Below are 22,804 nucleotides of genomic sequence, written 5' to 3'. Positions count from 1 at the left end.
GGCAATTTAAAACATTGACTTGCTTTCGATCTTCCACTAGAGAATAAAATCATTTTTACCCAATTTAAAGGAACATGGCAATTATTAACCTACCTATAGATTATACATGCACTGTTCCTGCATGTGTCACAGTTAGATGTGTCTTGACCAGTCCGATATGAAAGCCTACAAAGATAAGAACATGAAATGATTAAAAGTGTTTGCTTATTTCTTGTTTGCTTTCGTTTTCTACAGCAATTAACACCTTATTTTTCCCAGTTAGTTGCTGGCCATACTTTTACACCTGTGCTTTGGAATATAAGGATGCCTATGAACTTTGATATTCAAGGGCAGACAGTTTAAGCAGATGGCTGCGGTTAAAATATGTAAAATGAACAGGATGTTCACCTATAATTTGCACATTATAGATTACCATACTTAGCAAAAACATAGTGGGTGACAAGTTCTGCCCTGAGTGATGTGCATTGTCCACCCCCATCAGGCGAATATTCCAGTCGCCTGTGGTAGCCAACAGGAATGAAGACTATTACCATAACTAAATATTCAAAGTCATTATTCAGCAGCAGGGCTTTATTATGAGGAAAGGCATACAAATCACTCTCACTCTTATAATTTGCTTTCTATCTCCTGGACACTATTTCTGGAAATACGACATATAGCACCTGAACATTTGAAGGGACTGCCTTCCACGAGCAGTACGTGGCCTGTGGGCTGTCCGTTTCTAATGTAATATAGTTAACTAATGGTTGTGTAGCTGTAATACAGGTGAAGCTTTGAGAAAGCTTAAGGTTACAGGCCGGATGCAGGTAGCTTTGCATACTGCAAAGCAAGTTGTTAAAAGATAACATGCAAATTAGGTGCAAGTTTTTATCCCAAATTCTGTAAGTTTGTTTTTTTTAAAAAAAAAATATTGTTAGCAAGTTTAAGAATTAATTTAGTAAGCCACTTGAAAATGAGGTGAGGTGTAGAATGCTGGGGTTTGAATATAAATATGTGTGCAAGGACGATCTAGTTTGAACTCTGTATTTACCCTGCCCTGCCTGCATATAAAATCTTGTGGAAAACTTCAAGTGCTCCAGAAACAGCACTGGTGAATTGGCTTTTGCCTATGTACTTATATGAATCTCAGTGCTATTCAGGCCACAGTCTATACATACCTGGGAGTAAGCCCCACTGAACTCAGTGGCAAATACTTCACAGTCAAAAAAGTGGAGAGCAGAGGATTGTACCACATGCCACATTTAAAGTCCAGCAGCATGAACATAAGGAAATATGCTCAATATTCCTGGCTGCCAAGGCCATTTAGCGTACACTCAGCCTTATCATTTTTATTTTCCATTTCTGGGGTGCACTTCAAATCCAATCCATTCACCAGTGAACTGTGAAAGTGGTTCCATGAGCCAGGGTGTGTGTGTGTCTTTAAATAGTAGCCTCTACCCCAATGCACCGTGATCAGTTATCTGTTTTTTTATATCACAGTTATCAGTGTGCATAGCACTTTACAGAACACAAGAGGATAGGTCCCTGCCCTGGGGGAATTTGGAATCTAAAATTTATACTCTGGGAAAACAAGGGAAGGGGAGGCAGGGGTACATATGTAGTTCTTTTGAGTTACACATCATGTTAGTCATCTGCTTCAGCAAGTGAGATGAATTTCAAAAGCAGCTTGTGATATGAAATAAGGCTCAGCTTATAATACATGCTCTACTGTGTTATTATAAATGCCTTGATTCAACTGAAGTAGCTCTTTGGATCCTAGCCAAAGTATACCTGCCAGCCTATCAATTATTGACTCCCAAATTATCCCAAATGCTCTCTGTGTGCTAATGTTTGAAACAAAGCAAAATAAGAAGGGGAGTTATTGTCTCTCTTTGGTTGGCTGCTGTAGGAAACAAAATGTTGGACTAGACAGACCTTTTCTAGCAGGGCTCTTCTTATGTCATTGTGAACTATAAACACAAATTTACATCTACCAACAAGCACAAAAGTGTCAGTCTATATATAATTTTTTATATTAGAGTGCATATTTTTATGTATCCCATAGTACTCTTCTTCATCTGGTGGGTCAGGATTCACTAGTGGGTCACAGCATGATCCAAGGTAAGGTGGGTCTCAACAGGAGCAATACCACCATGCAAATATATGGTAAAAGATTAATAAACGGGTCCCCAAATGTTTGTGCTAAAAGTGCCTCCTAGGTCTGAAGAGGTCTCGAATGTGTCACATATCATGTTTGCTTCCTTAGAACGTTGGTTCTACTCATTGTTACCACTTAGAGGAACAGTCAGCTCTTTTAGGTCCAAACTGGACCAATGGCAGATTAGCTCCAATGGGGGATTTGCCCAAAATCAAATTGCAGCTTTAGAATAGGAATACAACAAGGGAAGGAGGGATTGAATTTCCCCTTTGCATGCTGGGACTCCTGCATTTGGCTGCCCTTGCTCATGGATGCAATTTACAGTTTAAAAACTAGCACATGAAATGCAGAGATCATTTAATGCCACATACACTTTGGCCCTTAATCTGCCTTGTTCTTGAAAGAAGTGAAGAGCTTTTGGAAAAACTTATCTTGTCTGAGTCAAGGGCATGTCAGTAGATGGGAATATATATCATTATATTTCACCTCCTACTTTGTATTTCAGTAATAATATTTACAAACATGCTCACCACATATAAAGGTGTCAGATGGGATCAAGTAACATCCACATTTGGAACAGATAACAGTGACTTGTCTATATACAAAGATAACCCATAAACTGAAGCCTCTAATGTACATTAGTGCAGCAATTAGTTATTGTAAATATTTGCCATAATGTTTCTGCCCATTATAATGTATAGCAAGTTTCAAATAGTTCTGCCTGCCAAATCTTTGAGACAGTTTAACAGTTGTGTTCTGGGATACTGTCACCTCCAAATGAGGTCCGTTCACGCTGTCACTGAGAGAGAATGTGTTCCTATAGAGTCAGCCATATTTCTGCATTTCATCATTTAACCTTGAAGAATGCAACGTGAAGCCTTGTAATAGATTGTGACTCAAATAGTTCATGAAAGCACCATTTCAGTTCCTCAGAATAATAACACTTCTTTTGTTTATTTGGGGGCGGGCAGTAGGCTCAAGACTTCCCCTCCCTTTCATATAAATCTATGTGGGCCGCTGCTGTGCATCACATTGAATTTAATATAATGAAGTTCAAAGTGGGTCAGTCTCTGGCTACCAAATTTTAGAGCAAATATCAAACGTGTTGCTTCCCCCTGAATTTTATCAGTTAACTAACCAATAACTGAACAGTGTCAATACATCCCTTCATAACTGGTCTTAGCCAAGTAGAAACGTTCCATTGGGCCCCTACCAATTCACCCCTGCCCTGTGCCAAATTAATTTAAACATGAATTACTTTGCTTTCAAGGGTTAGGCAGGTTGATGAGTTTAATGGCATAACTGTTATGCAAATTCTTTTTGACTGGCTTATACCCTCACAAGTACCTATCAGTTAGAATCCCTAGCTGAATTAGCTCTCAACTGTTCAGTGATTATTCTACTTCATGGACTGTGGCTAATAGCCCTTAGCCAGTCTGAGTGCAGGGATTAATAATATCCTAGTTATTATGTAAATGAAAGCTCCCTTATCCAATCGGATTCTGCTGAATTTCACAACTGAGTACATTTAGGGGTCAGTGACTCTTAATATCCTTGGGCTGTGGTTTGCTTAGTTCCATTTCAGTATGCTAACAGTGAATGTGGTGATTTTTAAGTACAATTACAACTGCCACCTCTTTTATCTGGTTTGCAGTGGGCATGTAAAGCACAGCATTTCGACAATAAAATGTTTTGAGTGAAACTAGAATCTATGTAATTACACAGAGAAAAAAATTACTGGCTTGAAGGAAGTGTCACCACTCAGAATTCTCTCCCCCCCCCCATAGGACAACAGTGCCTGCTCTTTAGGAATACAGTGGTGCCCCGCAAGACGAATGCCTTGCAAGACGGAAAACTCGCTAGACGAAAGAGTTTTCCGTTTTGGAGGTGCTTCGCAAAACGAATTTCCTATGGGCTTGCTTCGCAAGACAACAATGTCTTGCGAGTTCCTGCTGGTTTTTTCCCCTCCCCCCCTTTTTCTAAGCCGCTAAGCTGCTTATCAGCTGATTCGATCAGCAGATAAGCCGCTAATAGCGCTAATCCGTCAATGGGTTTGCTTCGCAAGACGAAAAAACCGCTAGACGAAGAGAATCACAGAACGGATTCTTTTCGTCTTGCGAGGCACCACTGTACGTGAACAAATCAATCTAACTGAGAGCCCCAGATGCCTTGTTGTTGTTGTTGTTGTATAAACAAAACTCTTCAGTGTCTGCTTTGCCATTCTGTTCAGTGGAGCAGTGATTTCTGTCTCTGTGTTTCTTTTCATATGCAGAACTACCCCACCACTAAAATTTGTGCTGCAATTTGCATGTATGTGTACCTACACACACTTAGTACTGTAGGCATTATATTCACTGTGCTTGAAAGGGTTAACTGGATTAATTTCAGCAGCTACTGCGGTGAATGATTGTCATGTGCTTTTTAAAGACTGATCTTTAAAAAAAATTATAGGTTTCAGGGGAATGCTGTGGACAGAGTGTATCTTGATTTCAGTAAGGCTTCTGCAAAAGTCCCCCGTGATACTCTTGTGAGGAAGCTGGTAAAATGTTGGTTGAACGAGATAACAGGATTTGTAGACTGATCGAACCCAAAGGTACTCAGTTATGGTTCCTCGTCATCCTGGAGGAAAGTGACAAGTGTGGTGCCACAGGGTTCTGTCCTGCACCTGTTGCTGTTCAATGTCTTTATAAATGACTTGGATGAAGGAATTGAGGGGATGCTCATCAAATTTGCAGATGACACCAAACTGGGAGGAGTAGCTAATTAGATTACAGAATCAGAATTCAAAATGACCTTAACAGATTGGAAAACTGGGTGCAAGCTAACAAAATGAATTTCAATAGGGACAAATGTAAGGTTCTGTACTTAGGCAGGAAGAACCAGATACACAAATATAAAATGGAGGATACCTTGCTTACTAGCAGTACATGTGAAAAGGATCTAGGGGTCTTGGTGGACCACAAGCTTAACATGAGTCAACAGTGTGATGCAGCAGTAAAAAAATAATAATGCTATTCTATGCTGCATCAGCAGAAGTATACTGTAGTGTCCAGATCAAGGGAAATAATAGTACCACTCTATTCTGCCTTGGTCAGACCACACCTTGAATACTGTGTCCATTTCTGGACACCACAATTTAGGAAGGATGTTGACAAGTTGGAATGTGTGCAGAGAAGGGCAAGCAAGATGGAAACCAAGCTTTATGAGGAACGGTTGAAGGAGCTGGGTATGTTTAGCCTGGAAAAGAGGAGAGTGAGAAGAGACAGAATAGCCATCTTCAAATATCGTAAGGGCTGTCACATGGAAGATGGAACAAGCTTGCTTTCTCCTGCTCTAGACCAGGGGTCAGCAAACTTCTTCAGCAGGGGGCTGGTCCACTGTCCCTCAGACCTTGGGGGGGCAGACTATATTTTTTTTCGGGGAAGGAGATAAACAAATTCCTATGCCCCACAAAATAACCCAGAGATGCATTTTAAATAAAAGCACACATTCTACTCAAGTAAAAACACGCTGATTCCTGGACCATCCAGGGGCCAGATTTAGAAGGCGGTTGGGCCGGATCCAGCCCCCGAGCTTTAGTTTGCCTACCCCTGCTCTAGATGGTAGGATTCAAAGCAATGGCTTCAAGTTACAAGAAAGGAGATTCCAACTAAACATTTGGGGGGAAATTCTGACAGTAAGAGCTGTTTGGCAGTGGAACAAGAGCTGTTTGACTCCCACGAGAGGTGGTAGACTCTCCTTCCTTGGAGGTTTTTAATCAGAGGTTGGATGGCCATCTGTCATGGACACTTTAGCTATGATTCCTGCATTGCAGGGATTGGAAAAGATGACCTTTGAGGTCCCTTCAAACTCTTACGATTCTATGTTTACAGCAAATTTTTTGAATATAGTGAATTTAGCTACAAAAGCTTTCATTAATTGGAGCTTGATTATGGGGGGAGGGGAACAAAGCTGAAAGCATTTTTATCCCGTTGGCGTATGCTTATTTCTGTGTGTTGCATGTAAATTATTCCTTAGTAATGTAAGACAGGGATGGGGAACCTCTCTCTGGCTGAATGTAATGCTCCCTTCTAAACTTCAAGACCGAATATAATTGGTGGGCAGAGTTAGAACCAAAGGAGGTGAAACAACGAATGTGAATTTCACCCTTGTACAGTAGGCTTTTTTCTACCCATCCCCCATACACCCCTGCTACCTTCTGCTGGCAAGGAAGAAACAGGATTCGAATTCAAGGACATTCTAGCCAGGCAAAAACCCTCAAGGAGGATGCAATGAGCTTATAAAGAGTGTGGCCTTGGGAGATGGTACATTGCTGGGGAAGGGTGTATGACAGGCATAGGCAAACTCGACCCTCCAGATGTTTTGGGACTACAATTCCCATCATCCTTGGCCACTGGTCCTGTTAGCTAGGGATCATGGGAGTTGTAGTCCCAAAGCATCTGGAGGGTCAAGTTTGCCTATGCCTGGTGTATGACCTAGATATGGTCCTAAGGACCAAATAGAGAAGGCAAGAGGGTTGTATATCGTTGAATCAAGATATACAAAACAAGGGTAAGAAACATATTGTGCTAAGAAGAACAAGGAAACCTTTAGGGGAAAGATGCCAAAAATAATTCTCAAATGCTGAGTTTAGTTTTTCTATGTATAGGTTTAGCAGTTCTGGATATTGCTTTTTAAATTGGTCATCATATGTCTTCTTTTACTTCAACGGTTTTGCACAGCCACTAATTCTTTGGAGAAAAATTATGAAACCCTACAGTATGCCATACAATTACTACCACCACTGACACCTTTTAAATAATATAGCTGCTAGTTCCTGCAGTGTGCATATGTTTGGCAATTCCGAAATTTCAAGCCCTTAGTAATGGTACAGTGGTACCTCACAAGACGAATGCCTCACAAGATGAAAAACGCGCAGAGGAAAGAGTTTTCCGTTTTTTTGAGTCATTCCGCAAGACGAATTTCCCTATGGGCTTGCTTCGCAAGACGAAACATCTTGTGAGTTCTTGCGAGTTTGTTAAGCCGTTAATAGCTGCTAAGCCGTTAATAGCCGCTAAGCCGCTAATAGCCGTGCTTCGCAAGACAAAAAAACCGCAAGACGAAAAGACTCGCGGAACGGATTAATTTCGTCTTGCGAGGCACCGCTGTATGTAAAATCCATTTTAAAAAAAAGAAGAAGAAGCAAACAAACTTTCATTCTGTCATTAGTCTCCCAACACATGACTCTAGGAATCTTTCACTAGTGGAGAGAAACTGGGTGGGTGGTGCTTCTTATCAAGATATTGGTGCACTCCCTTGTTTCCTTTCTTCCACTGTGAATGGGACAGCTCTTCCTATCCCCTCACCTTCATATCTAGGAATGATATGGAACGGCTGGCATGAAATTAAAGGCGAAAATAGCCGTTCAGGTGGGGAAAGAGAAAAAGCAGTGATCCACTTCCTATTATAACTGTCCCTCAATTGTGCAGGGAGCATCTTGTAATCACCAGTGTGTTGGAATTCACAACTACATGGAAGGATCATCAGCTACTGACACATGGGTGCTGTACCTGGAGTAGATTGGGATTCCCAGAAGTGATGTTTTGTTTGGTAAATTGCTTCACCTACAATAACATCATTCTATCAGTTAACTTCTACATTTGTAGTGGTTGAATTGTAGAATTCCAAAACATACCGTATTTTTCGCTCTATAACACGCACCCGAACATAACACGCACGTAGTTTTTAGAGGAGGAAAATCCGTAGGCATGCCACCCGTAGGCATTCCCTCCATAACACGCACAGACATTTCCCCTTACTTTTTAGGAGGAAAAAAGTGAGTGTTATGGTGCAAAAAATACGGTAGTTGTTTTATTCTGGTGGTCATAACTAACATCTTCTATTCGGCAAATGCCCCTTCAAACTTATCTCCCTATAGCCTTGCAATTGCTACCTCTACCCTTCCAGAATCAAATTGCTCAACAACTTCATCTGTCAGTGGCTATTTCATCAAAGAACTTTGGAGCCCCCCAAATGATGGCTAATTCCTTTAAGCAAGTCACACTCTTACTACAATACTAATCATCTGTTTTTGGGGATCATCTTTAAAATCTAGTGGCACAATGGACCTGCTCCAAGCCTGAAGCTGGGATAAGTGTCAGCTGGCTTAAACTGAATGCCATACAGGCTGTTCTCCTAGCATTTCAGGAACATGTTGGAAGCAATGACATCTTGATTCATAGCAATGATAACATAGCCAAAGCATGCATAAACCAACAAGACAGTACTCATCACAACACTGAAGAATAGTCTTCCATGACTCCTTGAAGGACTGCCTACAATATACTGGGATAAAAGTGACAGAGATAGTCTATATTGCTAGTGGGTTAAAACACAACAGTGGACTAGGTGAGCAGATAAATAGGTGGAATGGATACTTAAATCTTTAGATAAGCATTTTCTCTCTCTCAAATGTAAAAATCCATTGAGACAGATGTCTTTGTGAGAGATTGACTGGTCTGCTCTACTTTCCTCCTTTCAAGTTGATTCTTTGGGTCATTCAGAAGATTCAGGAACAGCAGATGGAGGTAATGCTAATCTCACTCCACTCACCAAGGAGATCATGGTTCCTGGGTGTAGCCAAGCTGTCAACATGAACCATGAAGTCTTCTCTTTTTTATATGCCTGCAACCAAGAGAATGCACTATCCCAGAGATCAAGACTCAGAAAATAGGTAGCACAAATTTGTATATCTATGAGCCTGAAGAAATGGAAAGAATCTCTCTTGCCTGCTCAACTCTATCACCACTAAGAACAGATGTGTTTTTTCAGGAATGAATTGAAAGTACAGCAGTTAAACATCTAAATACCAGTAAGTATTTGGTCTCACACTGTAGCAACAACAATCCAGTATAACTGCTAAGGGACCATTCACAAATTATTCTCCACATTCCTGGATTGTTCTGAGGCAGAAAAGCTGAATAGGCCAAAAGTTCACACTTAGTCTTCTTTCTTCCATTCTACTCACTGGAGAAAACTGAACAACTAAACCAGGAGCTCCTGTTTCTTTTACTTGATACCCAGATTGGGGGCAAGATGGCAGTTTTGAATGTAGAGTATCATCTGAGTTTATAAGATTAACCCACTACTAATTCAGTTGTCATACCTCCCTACAGTGAGAGCCATGAAAGTGGAGAAGGAACCCACTCATGTTCACTTCCCAACTGAAAGCCCATGGGATGAAGAGCAGCTAACATGTAGAATACTACTCAAGTGAAGTTCAACCGAATGAATAAAATCACTCACAATGTATACCAAAAGTTGTTGGTGGTAGAAACAAATAAATATACTTTCGACAATTCTCCTCCAGAATATATATATTTTCTTAATTAAGGGCAATTGACATGAGATAGTTAAATAATTGAAGACTGCTCTGCTCTTAAGTCCTTTGTTGACCCTGTGTAAGTTATATAGTAGTAGTAGTAGTAGTAGTAGTAATAATAATAATAATAATACTTTATTTATATGCTGCCTATCTGACTGGGTTGCACAGCCATTCTGAGTGGCTTCCAGCAAATTACTTCAAAACACACATTCAAAGCCTGTTTTTAGAAAGCCTACACAAGCTTTTGGTTGCTTTCTGTGAGCCATAATTAAATGATTGCATTGGTAATTTTCAATAAAAAAGAGCAAAAAAAATCTTTCTTAAGTGATAATCTCTTTGAAAGTCTCATAATTAAAGCTCCTCTTACTCGTGTGTGGTTGAAGGTCAAACTGACCCATTTTGTAATATCTTTCTTAACTAATACGAATTCATCAGAGTAGATAACTCAGAAGTTATAATGCTAAAAAACAATAATGAGGACTTCTGGAAATAAAATCTATGCAGACTTCATAGGTCCCCTTAAATAATCTGAATTTTCACACAGTTGTTCTCTATCTAACTTACATAGTTCTTGTTCTGTGCTGTAATCAGAATTTTTAAAGATGTCTGTTAGGTATAAGCTGTTAAAGCAGAAGAGAGTTGGAAGTCTAAACAGTGGAAAGCCACCCATACAAATTTTATTTTCTACATTAGTATCCTGCCTTTCACCATAGAGTTCAGGACTTCATTGCAGTCTCACAATAAACTGGAGAGAGAGAGAAACTTTGCCTAGGTCCCCCCACTGAACACAGCTGACTAAGTCTTTGAGACTGGTTTACCCACAGAGAAGCTATAACCACTTCATGGCCACAAGCTTGATTTAATATCCATTACAGGGAAGCTGTGCCATCTAGATAACAGAAAACTAGGGTTCATTTGGATACCACATTTTATGTCTCTTCAAAGTCTTAACTTTCCCTAGCATCAAACATATGAAATGCCTTAACACACTTGTCTATTTCAACCGACAGTGACTCTCCAACATCTTAGGCAGAAGTTTACCCTATATCTATTGCTTGGAATGCTTTGACTGGAGATGTTATGGAATAAACTTGAGACTTGCTGCAAGTAAGTGATATACCACTGAGCCATGGGCCTCCCTTGCTTTTGCAGTCAAATGTGATGAGTGAACAGAGAAGTCATGGCTAGCTGTAACACCCTTTTTTCTTATTCAATTATATTTATAAGCCTGGGTGAGGCAATATGTTGTCATCCCCATATGACTTGCGTACAAAAAGATATTAGGATGTGTTTTACAGTTGGCCCTTAGTTGGTGCACAGGGCAAGAGTGATGTGTACAGTTGAATATATATTAGACATCTTAACCAAATAATTCTAGGATATCCTGCATTTGTCTGGCTTTCAGTTATCCTGCAGATCAATATGTTGTGCTACTTCACCATAGGAAGTATGGGAGAAGGAAAATTTCTTGCTTCTTTCTTCACTATCTGGGCCTCCTGTTGTGTTTCCTGAAATAATTTTGCCAGGGACAGACATACTAATGATTCTATGTGTGCCTCCCTGTAGCTTAGGTTGCTTTAACCATCAAGAATGGTGTTTATTTGACTCATTCTTGAACTGTGGAAGCACCTGTGGCACACTATATTCTGGGTTATGGGGTTAACTTTCGGGGGCAATGTATTGCAGGATTATGGTGCGTGTACGTGCTCCTGCTTTTGGTCATGTGCAGTCATGTGGATCAGTATTCCTTACCAAGCTATAAGTCTTTGAAGGTAAAAGACAGCAATTACATCATTTGGATGCCGAATTCTAGCTTTTGATTTGAGGATAAAAGGAATCAGCCATTCTCAAGTTCAAGGCAACTGCTTATAAGGCATCTAAAATAATGAAGGTTTTGTGGGGGGGGGGGGCGTTTGCAGATAACTATTAATTTAAAAACTGAAGTTAAGAAAATCTTAGCTGAGAGGCATTTTTGATGAGTAGATTTTTTTGTTTTTTTAAAAAAGGAGAAGGTATTTTCTTTTTGGAATGAGTGCAAAATTAGAAGAGCAACTGCTGTTGCTATTACCATGGGCAATATCACAGAAAACATTAGAAATGTTCAGACCCCTAGGACAAAAGTTTGTGATGACAGCGAAAGGGGCAGCACGATTGAAAGAACATTCAAGGAAGTGGCCACTGCAGGCAAAAGTCAGTGTAATACTAGCTTGTACAGAATTATTCTTGTCTTGACAAGGGGGAGATGTCGAAATAGATTTGCAGTATTTGCTGCAGAACAGTGAATTGTTACAGCCTCTGAGCCATTTTAGCACATCTGCATTCAAGAAAATATCTATAAAAAGTGCACCCTCAGAATTATGGCCAGGCTAATTTGGACAAAATAAACGTAAACTTCAGTATTTTAGATTATATTCTTGTTGATCTAACCATAAAGGCATATGAAAGCAACACTAAATGCAAAGATAAAAACGACTTGGTCTAGATTAATTCAGTTATTTACCGTTGGGGTAGAATACTCATAAATGGTTACATAATTTTTTTGTAGCTGTCATAAAAATTCCAGTTTTAGTTGTATGAATATGCATTAAAGTGATTTATTTTTGCTCTTGGACTTCTTAGTCCAATATTTGGTATATTCCCCCCCACAAAATGCAATGGGATAATACACTCCCTGGAATTGTGGGAGTGGATTTAAAAATAACTTATGTGGATTTAGCTTATATGAATTTGTTTTGCCTTTCATCATACCTGGCATGCCTACTGCACATAGCATTTTCTGCTTGTTGATAATTGAGTCCTCCCTGCCACTTCCAGGAAGGCATTTGGGTGTTTTGTAAGAGGTTTTATGTGCATGTATACAGGGCATCCAGGACTATGTTACATAATTCTCTTAGAGCAACACTGAGGAACTAGTCAACTAGAGAACTAGAAGCTTCTACACCTGCTTTGCACAAGATGCAATGCCGACATTTTATGCCAATGTGAAAAGCTGTGTTCAGGTCTCATTGTGGTATGACTTGGGGCAGAGGGGGCATGTTCAGTAGAGGGGGAAAGAGGTATAGTGTACCACAGTGGAATTTGGGAACTCAGTGTGGAATTTTCCAGGGTATTCTGGCTAGATGATGCCCAAGTATGTTGCTGAACTTGGTGCAGAATTTGGCAGTGTAAGAACTTCCTATGAGGATTGTATTAATATTTCTATTCTGTTTGTTTGTTTAAAGCCATCCTTAAATTACTGGATCAATGATAAAGTCATAGATTCCACCCCTCCCCTTATTGTTCCTATATCTGAACTAGGTTAATATAATTTATAATTGATTTATAACAGTCCAGTCGCACTAATAGTAGAAGACTTACTTTAATGGATCAAGTCTCAACAAATGAGAAGAAGCTTTCATTACATAGTCAAGGTCCGATTTCGACAAAAGGTTTTTCCCCATGGAACAATATCTGTGAAAGAATACATGTGAAAAAATTATGTAGGGAATTGGATTCAAAATCCATGTGGATTTTGCAAGGGGGGAGGGAATTGGACAGGAGTGAGCAGCAATGTAATTTTGCAAACCCACAGATTTTCACAGATATTTCGCCAAACATTTCTTTTCTGCAGTGGAGAAACACTACTTTGGACAAAAAGGGCTAAGAGCTGATAGCTTAATTATTATAGTTATCAGCTGTCCCTGTAGGAAATGTAGCGTTTGCAGAGGAAAGTGCAATGAAAAACCATAAGGAAGTCTATGCATGCTGCCTGAGCAGTTGAGAGAATGTCTCTCTCCTGAGTCTATCTGCAGGATAGTTTAAAATCTCAATGTCCCACTTCCTAGTAGAAAGTTAATGCCCTCAACATAACACTGCACTGCAGGCAAGCCAGATGTAATATTAAGTCAAGGATCAGGCCTACGTCTAGAGCTAGCTCCAATTTGGGGGTTAACTACTTCAGTTTCACATAATTAGCTTCAAATTTTGAGGATTAGCTTTAATTCTTGACTGTTGCAAAAACTGACCACTTTGTTGGCTGTACATTAGAACTAGGATCGTTACTATTCAAATGGATGTGAATGCTGTGCGCATATGATCTGGGTTTTAGCAGGAGTTTTCCCATCAATAAGCCACTTTTTCATTGGATATAGTCTGGGCACAGCAAACTCAGTCTTGACAGTGCCAGATGTTCACTTTGAAATAGAGAATTCAGGTCTTCAGAAGCTGAAGAGTAGGCTGCAGTTTCATCCTCAAGACTTATTACCCTTGTGTGAAACCTGGAGAACTGCTTCTCAGTCAGTACTGAACTAGATGGACCCAAAGGTATGACTTGGTGTAAGGCAGCTTCCCATGCTCTCTCTCATAGTGGTTCTAGTTGTGATTATGCATTTCCCCCACCATTCAGGAAGAGAATTTTGTTCCATGCATATATGATAAAGTCAACTAAGTCTTTGAATGCTTGTGCTTCTGTAGCCAACATGGCACCACACATGAATGGGCTGGAGGAGCCCTAACACTCCTTCCTCTAACTCAGTGATGCCTGAGTAACTTTAGGGTGTGTGGAATACTCTCTGCTGGGAGAGAGGGATTCTGGAAGAAGGCACTGCTGATTGACTGGAAGCAGTCCACACAGCAACCTTTTTTTTGCAGGTTCTATCTGTGCATCCTTTTAAACTGTCTTGGCTCACTGAATGCTTGTACTGATACATACTGAGAGAATAAACACGGTATTGCTTATTATTGAAAGGTGAAAGGGAGATTAGTTAAGATGTCCTAAATATTCAATGTGTCTGTAAACTTCATTCAGCCTCCGATTTAATAAATTGGAGATTGATTTGATTTTAGAGTCTTGATGACATAAAGAATAGTCTGCTAAATAATAATTTTATGGCATCTTCCTGCATGAGTCACATAGTAGGCATAGTCAGGAAAGTTTGCTTAATTTTTAGATTAATGCATTGGAAAGCAGTTTGTGTGAACTAAATAAACAGTTGATGTTATTAAATAATGAAATTGACTTCCTCCTCCCGTACATTTTTTTTCTGTGATTGGTGAATAATATAAAGGAAATTATTGCTTTCTTCACTGTGTGGAAAACTGTGATTACAGATTATTTGATTTTTTACATGCCAATCAATTTATTATAATATTTGAGTCTTAATATTTTTACGGCTGCACGTAAAGGCAATTTTGGAATACAGACAACATTTTTTTTGTAACAATCCATATATCTTGGTTCCTTTTGCATTTTCTTTCTTTTTCTAATGTTCACATTCTCCCCCCCCCCAAGACAGACTGTGTTGAGTACGATTCATAAGCAACTTATTTTGCTCTCTGCAATCAGAATTATTTCCACAAATCCCAGGTTTAGTTGTCTTTGAAAAATACATAGGCATTCAAATAGACTTGGAATACAAGAGACATATGAATGCGTTCTGAATAATCCAAGGCTTGGGAAAAAATTATTCCAGCTGCATAGTCTGTGCATACAAACTGGAAAGAAAAAGAAAAGCCCCCTCTGCTTGCTGTTGTAACAACTGCTTGCTCTCGCTCTCTCCTCGTTTTTTCTGCAAAATAATTTTCAGTCCAGCAGGTTGTTACTATTTCATCAGTCCTCAAACTGGGAGCATATAACTGACTTTCAAAAAGGTGAGCAGGGATATCTGAAGAATGATTTCCTGTATTCCTAGCCTGCTGATATAGCTGTTATAAGTATAGACACAATCAGCATCATACAAGGCCTCCAGTGGATTTGTGAAAAGAAGTCTGCTAAGCACTAAGATCTCCCAGTCTCATTAAAGCACTTATGAACTGGAACTGAGAAAGGATCAATTACTGTGTCTGCTGTGCTTGGTTGTTTTAACAATAACTAACATAAACATTTGTTAATACTTGGTTTGTATGCTAAGTATCAATTCAAGGCTTGTAAAATGGAAAGTTCTAAATTTTGGCAGCTTTTCTTAATACGTAGGTTGCTTATGGGTTATCCATAAAATTCAGTTCATACACCAATTAAAAATCACTATTACTGTGCTGACATCACTGGTTAGTGCAGGCTGCTAAAGGTGCTATTGGTAGCCAGAAGGGGCCTTTGTGTAAGCAGTGTGGTAGAACTTGCACCAGACAAAATGAGCCTTGAGGGGAACAATGGGAATCATGAGTGGTCACTGATAGCCAGTGAGGCATGGAGGTTGGGGTGTTGGACCAGGACCTGTGAGATCAGGGTTCAAATCCCCACTAGGCCATGAAGGTCACTGGGCAGTCACTGCCTCTCAGCCTAACCTCCCTAACAGGGTGGTTGTGGAGATTAAATGAAGAGGGGAGAATGATGTAGGCCACCCCAAGCTCCTTGGAGAAAAAGCTGGAATATAAATGCAATAGCATAGAAACCAAGCAGGTTGGTAAAGGAGAGTTGATCCTCCTTTGGGAAAATAAGTTTTCATGAATAAATCTGAAAATGGCTGCTCTGATTTGTGTTTATTGGCGGAATGCTGCATTTGTTAGAATCTAGAGCTCAGTTGATTAAAATCTTGCACCAATGGTATAATCTTTCTAGTTTTTCCTATATAGGAAAAGGCTTCCACCTTAGACGTTATCTGCAAAATAACTGTATTGATGTTAAAATATCTTCAGATAGTCCAATCTTACTTAACAATAACATACTTTCTCTTCAAGGATCCAAACTGAGTAACTACCTGTACATAATAAAATAAACTACAGATGTAAATATATCTACTTTATGAGAGAGTTATAATAATTCCTAACATATTTACTGCTACACTTAAGGGGTCTTGTTTCACCTTTGAAATAGGATTTCAAGAAGCCCTTATTGTAGCATGTACATAATTTTTATGCAAAAGGGTCATGGATTTCATAAAAGAAGGCAATCTTAAATTTAAAAAGTAGAAAATCCCACTTGGTTTAGAAAAGTGGTAAATAACTTGTGGCCTTCAAGATGTTGTTGAACTCAAACTCCCCTAAATTCCCAATGGTAAGGGATGTTAGGTTTTGTTGTCCTGCAGAATCAGAAGGGCCACAGATTGGCCACCCCTGATTTGGATTTCTTTGCATTTCTAATATTACTAAAGCCAAGTGCTGTGTGGTGTGTTGAACTAGGCCATGCAGGACCAGAGTTCAGATCCCCCCAGTAAGTCATGAAATTCACTGGGTGGCCTCAGGCCAGTCCCTGTCTCTTAACCTAACCTTCCTCACAGGGTTGCTGTGAGGATAAATTGCCCCGAGTTCACTGGAAGAAAGGTGTGCCATAAATGAAACAAACAAACAAACAAACAAAATACATTTTCTATTAAAGTTGTTAATGTCAATGAAAAACCTCACAATAACATTGGCCAGCATGATCTTCTCTGTAATACATAGATCTATTTACTCGATATACAAGCAGTTGTGCGTACTACTACAGTATTTTAATCACCAGAGGTCTATGCGTTTTGGCTGACCTTGGTAGCCAACCTAAACTTGTGCTTGGTATGACCCACGAAAGGGAGTGGGTCATTTATTAATAAAGAATATTTATAGACCACCTACTCATATAAAATGTCAATGTGGCATACAGCAGGTACAATAAAATGTGCCATTAAAATAATCATAAAAATGGCTGAGTCGTTTGGAAATGTTTAAACAACTGAATAGGCCTGCCAGCATTAAAAAGTCTTCAAGAGGCTCCTGAAAATTAACAGGGGCAGTGCTTGCTGAATCTCTGCTGGAAAAGTACTCCACAGCATGGGGCATGTAAAACTAAATGCCTGACTTCTACATGGGGGACAACTAAAAGCCACTTTTCTGGACGATCTCTGTGATCAAGCAGGGATATAAGAGCTCTGGCAGTCCTTAAGGTATCCTTGGTCATTTACCTTTTATCATTTGCCTTACTTGCATAGGTATTAAATAGTACTGGGAACAAAATAGTGTCCTTTGCAACCTCATAGTCCATGTGCTGTTGCATGTGTGGGCAAGGAGCACTCCCTCAACTCTCTGGATGCAGGTAGGAATGGAAACACTACAATACAGTTCCCATCCTGAACATTTGATCAAGGAGGATGGTCAGTGTTGTTGAAAGCTGCTGAGAGATCGAGTAAAAGGGACAGGGTTTCACTCTAAGCATATTCTTCCCTATGATATATATATATATATATATATATTATAAATATTTCTTAACTGCTCTTCACCTAGAACATGCAGAACAAGTAAATATAATTTCATAAAAATCCAAGACTAACAAAAAAACCCCCTAAAAGCTAAACACAGACTAGGACTTCAAGTGCTATCTAAAACAGGAAGTTCTTCACCTGATACCAACCCCCTCCCTCTTACAATGTTGTCACAAGTTAAGCCTCCCTAGCATGGACATTGCAAATTGGGGTGCCACCACAGAAAAGGCCCTCTCATTTAAGTACAGTATCTGGGAAATGTGTACAATTTAGTTCATAATAGAATTTTCATTTTTTAAACCCATATGAACTGAGGAAAGTACTATTTTGCTGAACAGTGTGGCATGTTCCGGAGCATGTGAAGAATCTTCCTTTACTGAAGGAAGTTAGATTGGATCAAGCAGTTTTGGGGGAAGGCAGGAAGAGCTTAGTATAGTCTCCTCAAAGAGAACATCAGTGATGGCAAATAACTCATTTTCAAAGAGAGCTTGCACCACTGCCACTTGTCTTCCCCTCCAATGTACTGTTGATGTAAAATATTCAGGCATGGTCTATGTCATGCATTCAGTTCACAAATAACAATGCTTCAGTTTCGCACGGTCACTGGCTGCAGAACTCTTACCACATGTTGAGAAGGGTTCTGTGAAGATTTGTTTCAAACCACTGGAATATATGATTAAGTTACAATATACAAAGCTTATTCATTGGCTGGTTATGATCTTCTGTTGATGAGCTGCCCCAGTTACACAGTAGCTTGCAAGACACTGAGGTTGTAGGCCTTTTTCATTAATATTGTAGGCCTTAAAAAAAACAACACTCAGGCATTTTAATCTGCTGCTGATATCACTGTGTCCTATGGTTATATTGGGGCGGCATTGTTAACTCTTGTATTGTTGTGACCCACCCCAGAATAATTTTGACGAAGGGCAATATATAAATACAATTGTTCAATCAGTCATTAAGATTTTGCACCTGAGGGGAGAAGGAGATTTAATCTCAAGTGCATGAGAAGTTGTGGAGAAGACAGACAGCTTCACTTATCCATGCTTTAGACTGAGTTCCTAGTAGGCACACTTACTTTAAAATAAATGAATCCAGACTAAAGGTAAAGGGACCCCTGACCATTAGGTCCAGTCGCAGACAACTCTGGGGTTGCGGTGCTCATCTCACTTTACTGGCCGAGGGAGCCGGCATACAGCTTCCGGATCATGTGGCCAGCATGACTAAGCCGCTTTCTGGCGAACCAGAGCAGCGCACGGAAACACCGTTTACCTTCCCGTTGGAGTGGTACCTATTTATTTACTTGCACTTTGATGTGCTTTCGAACTGCTAGGTTGGCAAGAGCAGGGACCAAGCAACGGGAGCTCACCCCGTCATGGGGATTTGAACCGCCGACCTTCTGATCTGCAAGCCCTAGGCTCTGTGGTTTAACCCACAGCGCCACCTGTGCTTTAAAATAAATGAATCCAGACTAGACTACTGCAATTATCTCTCCTGGACTACAACAACTCTTGTGTCCTGAAAAACAGCTTGGAAATGTGACTTCGTCCAAAATGCATTTGCTGTAGACCCGCGAAGCATCTGAAAAGCCTGCTATTCTATTCTGGTTATGTATGTATTTCTGGTTTCAATTTAAAGTGTTGGGTTCAGAGTTGAAAGCCCTAAAAGGTCTTAGACTTAGTTATCTGTAGAACACTGCTCCCATAAAGATCTGCCTGAGCTTTGAGGTCAGCCTTGAAGGCTCTACTTCCTGGGCCATCAGCTTGGTTGTAAAACAGGGCTTTCTTGGTAGTGGTGTTTTAAAAAGGTTTGATAGTGAGGGAAACATCACACTTTATTGTTGCACTTAGAGGAAATTTTTGCTGCTTTTGTAGTTAGTTAGTTGCTTTGCATTTCTTTGGATTGATGGAAGGTGCACTAGATGCTCTATAAGCAGAAGAGCAGGGAACAACATATAATAATAATAATAATAATAATAATAATAATAATAATAATAATAATAATGGAACCTATTTAAACTAAGCTCTCTAATGAAGTCAGATGGTGTTGGAATTAGCATGGTGATAGCTTTAAGCTTTCGCAGAATACTTCAGGCAGGCAGAATAAGAAGTGTGAGATAGCAATCTATCTGAAGCAGAGCTCTGTGATCTTGAAAACTTGCACACTGATAAATCATCCACTGATAACCAGTTAAATCAAAGGGATCAAAGCATCACCAAGTAGATGGGTTTCTGACTGACTTGAAAATATGCTGATCATTAGACTATATGTAAGAGAAATGCATTCCGTTATTTGAAAGCTGAGGTTTTGAATGAAATAAACTGGCACAGATTTCTGAGTTAGTTTAGGTTTTTTATAGGAATAGATGCAAAAACCTCAAAAGGGTAGTAGTTATTTTACACAAGTCTACTCAAAAGTAAATCCCATTGAATTCAGTAAGTGAATACAGAATTGCAGCCTCAGTACTTTAAAAACTCTCTGTTCTTAATAATACGAAGGGAAAATATATTTAGACTGTTCACAAGCAACAGAACTTGGATAGAATTTTCCTATTGTAGAAAGGTCGTAAGATACTATGCTGAGAAACCTAACACCACCAGTGAAAGGAATGAATTACTGTATATAATCACAAAGGATGTGCAACAACCAAAAGTTCACATTTAAGCAGCTAAAAAGTAGGAAATGAGTCTTGCTGTATTGAAAATTGTGTAACCTGACCCAACCACTGGGGATATGGTAGGCTATACATTTAAATCAACTCTGTAAAGCTAATAGTCCAAGCACCTTTGGGGCAGAAGGGGGGTGGGGTAAAATGTTAACAACTTGATTCCAGGGAGCAACCTGCTTCCATTTTAATAAGGGCGTGTACACTAGTCAGCTGCTTACTTAGGGTGAGAGTAGCACCAGGAGCTTTGCACAGAACATAGTGGTACTTTCAGTGTAAAGAGTCAAAAGGGGGAATGTTTACTGGAGTGGGGGAAGCAAGAGCTACGTAAAACAGTTAGAAAGCATGGAGGTGTTTGAAGCATGCAATCATTAATTTGAAAAGTATATGCGTGTTAGAATGCAGTTGCTGAATTAACCAGCAAATGAAGACAATGCATCTTTAAAGGGGTGAAGGAGGGGGGTGCATATGAGATGCCAAAAGCACAAAAGTTGCAATTATCAGATAAAGACTTAATTAGCTGAGCCTGAGTAAATAGCTATGCTGGTACAAATAACACTGAGTATAACACTTTTATAGGAAATTGTAGAACAAAAGCAGGACTGCATGCGTTCATGTTTAAAATACTCTCTGCATTCCCTTTCTGTCAAATGACGCTGCTGTATATTTTGGATTGTTTGAGTATTCCGTTGAATGTTTTCCTGTTAGCCTCCCAGAGCAATCTGTTTTTAAAGAACTAAGCAAAGATTTCTTAACTTTACTATTTTTTAAAGACTTTTTGATTTGAGACTAATATGTAAAGTGATTATATTTTAATTTCTTTTGAATCAGTTGTGTTGATATCAAAAGTATGTTTATCTTAGGAGCACAGTTGTACTCAAAAATCCTAATTTATTATATGTGCATTAGAAACAAAATGAAATAGACTGAAGGTCATTTGCAGCATTAGTATGTTAGTGTCAAGCTAGACACTGAATTATGTATTGCAGGTATGGTGAATCAGGTATAATTATCTCGTGAAAATACCCCAAATTAATACAGCAATATGATGCAAATGCAGTTGAATGTACACTTACAGCAGTTCTAACACATTCAAAGTAAAAAAATTAAGGGCACATAAAAATATAAATGGAACTGTAAATTGCTTAGTAGAATTCATTTTAACTATTTTAACAGATGATGTGATCATGCATATTAAGGAGGATTCCAAAAACAGCTTACCCTTCTCTATGAGCTTCTCCCTTTTCCAGCTCCTGAATAACACCCAACAAGACCTTTATGGTTTCCTGACTTGAGCTGATCAAGTTCTCCATCATCTGTAGCTGTGCTTTCAAGTCTACCACTTCTGTGTGAGGCACAATTTGTTGGCATCCTTCACTCACAGCAACTGCTGTCTGACAAGGCTGTTTTCCTTCCATAGGTGAAACATGTATCTGAAGGGTCTGTTCATTACATTCGGTTGATTGGCACTGTGCCTGCGTCGAACAGGCCTGAGCTGCACTTACGGCTTGTGATTGCAGACCATTAAGATGCACTGTTCTTTTTTTGTCCTCCTCGGTCGGGCACAGAGACCAGTCATTCCCTGCTGCAGATTTTTGCAGGTCCGTCAGTGAGACGTGAGAACTGGATGCAGGCAAGTAGACAGAAGCTACTTCTGTCTTGAACACTTTTCCATGGGTGGATGGATTAGCCTCCTCGTTCCCCAACGGCCCACTGTGGTGTTTTGCTTTGTCATGCAGCTGGTAATCAGGCTCGTCTAAAACAGAAGCTGCTGAATTTTGAAGAGAAGGAGGTTCTTTAGTACAGCTGTGCAAATCAGTGCTTCTACATGTCTCCGAACAGTTGTCACTAGAAGGCTGCTCTATTGCATTCATGCGTTCATTAGTATGTGAAATAAACTCGGCTGTCACAAATCCAGTGACTTTCTTGCTACACTGAGCAGCCTCCCCTGAGATTTTGCTGTCTTTATCTTTAACATCTATTAGGAATCCATTGTTTTGACTTGGAAAAGTGTCAACAGAAGCTATGCTTTTGATGATACTCCCCTTTTTCCGGTCCAAGGGGAATGTCTGGTAACACTTTTTAAGTTCAGGCGAAGTCTGAACTCCTGTACTTTTAGTAACGTTAGGGATTGATCTCCGAGCAGGCACTGTCATATATTTCCGGTAAGCTGCTCTGTAAGAGATGGGCTTTGCTTCCTTTTTGTCACTCTGCTGTAATGTAGAGAGTTGTTTATCTCTCTGCTCGTTTTGGGCGTCACAGATGTCTTTGAATCTCACCTGCAGGGCTTTGTTTCTTTTCTTGATCTGCCGGTTGGGATCCAGTGCGTATTTCATCTCTAAGGCAAGGGATGTTGCTGGATCAACTTCACTTTCAGAGGCTGTAAGCAAGCACTTGCTGGGTTCCTTACTCTCCATGGTTCCTGTATTCAGAAACAGTTTTTAGGAAGAATTTTATTGCACTAAGTATGTAGGTGTTTAATCAAAACATCT

At 39.7% G+C, this 22,804-nt stretch overlaps 2 protein-coding genes across 5 annotated transcripts in view; one reads left to right on the top strand and one right to left on the bottom strand.

The window, feature by feature from the left end:
* The window catches only part of DOCK1 (dedicator of cytokinesis 1), a 365,804-nt gene that overhangs the window by 147,096 nt on the left and 195,904 nt on the right, over positions 1-22,804 (top strand). The gene's annotated exons all lie outside the window — the stretch shown is intronic.
* INSYN2A (inhibitory synaptic factor 2A) overlaps positions 1-22,804 on the bottom strand; it is a 59,672-nt gene that overhangs the window by 14,272 nt on the left and 22,596 nt on the right. For 2 of the 3 annotated variants that reach the window (XM_083506184.1, XM_083506185.1), the window contains 3 exons: positions 21,534-22,734; positions 12,858-12,950; positions 94-165 (listed from right to left, as the gene is read on the bottom strand). In XM_083506184.1, the coding sequence (XP_083362310.1) occupies positions 94-165; positions 12,858-12,950; positions 21,534-22,734 (1,366 nt within the window). The remainder of the gene's footprint in view (positions 1-93; positions 166-12,857; positions 12,951-21,533; positions 22,735-22,804) is intronic. The other variant, XM_083506186.1, reaches the window with a different exon arrangement.

The sequence above is a fragment of the Podarcis liolepis genome (assembly GCF_965112155.1).
Source record: "Podarcis liolepis genome assembly, chromosome: 5".
Taxonomy (NCBI): Eukaryota; Metazoa; Chordata; class Lepidosauria; order Squamata; family Lacertidae; genus Podarcis; species Podarcis liolepis.
This window is presented reverse-complemented; position numbering and strand designations above follow the sequence as displayed.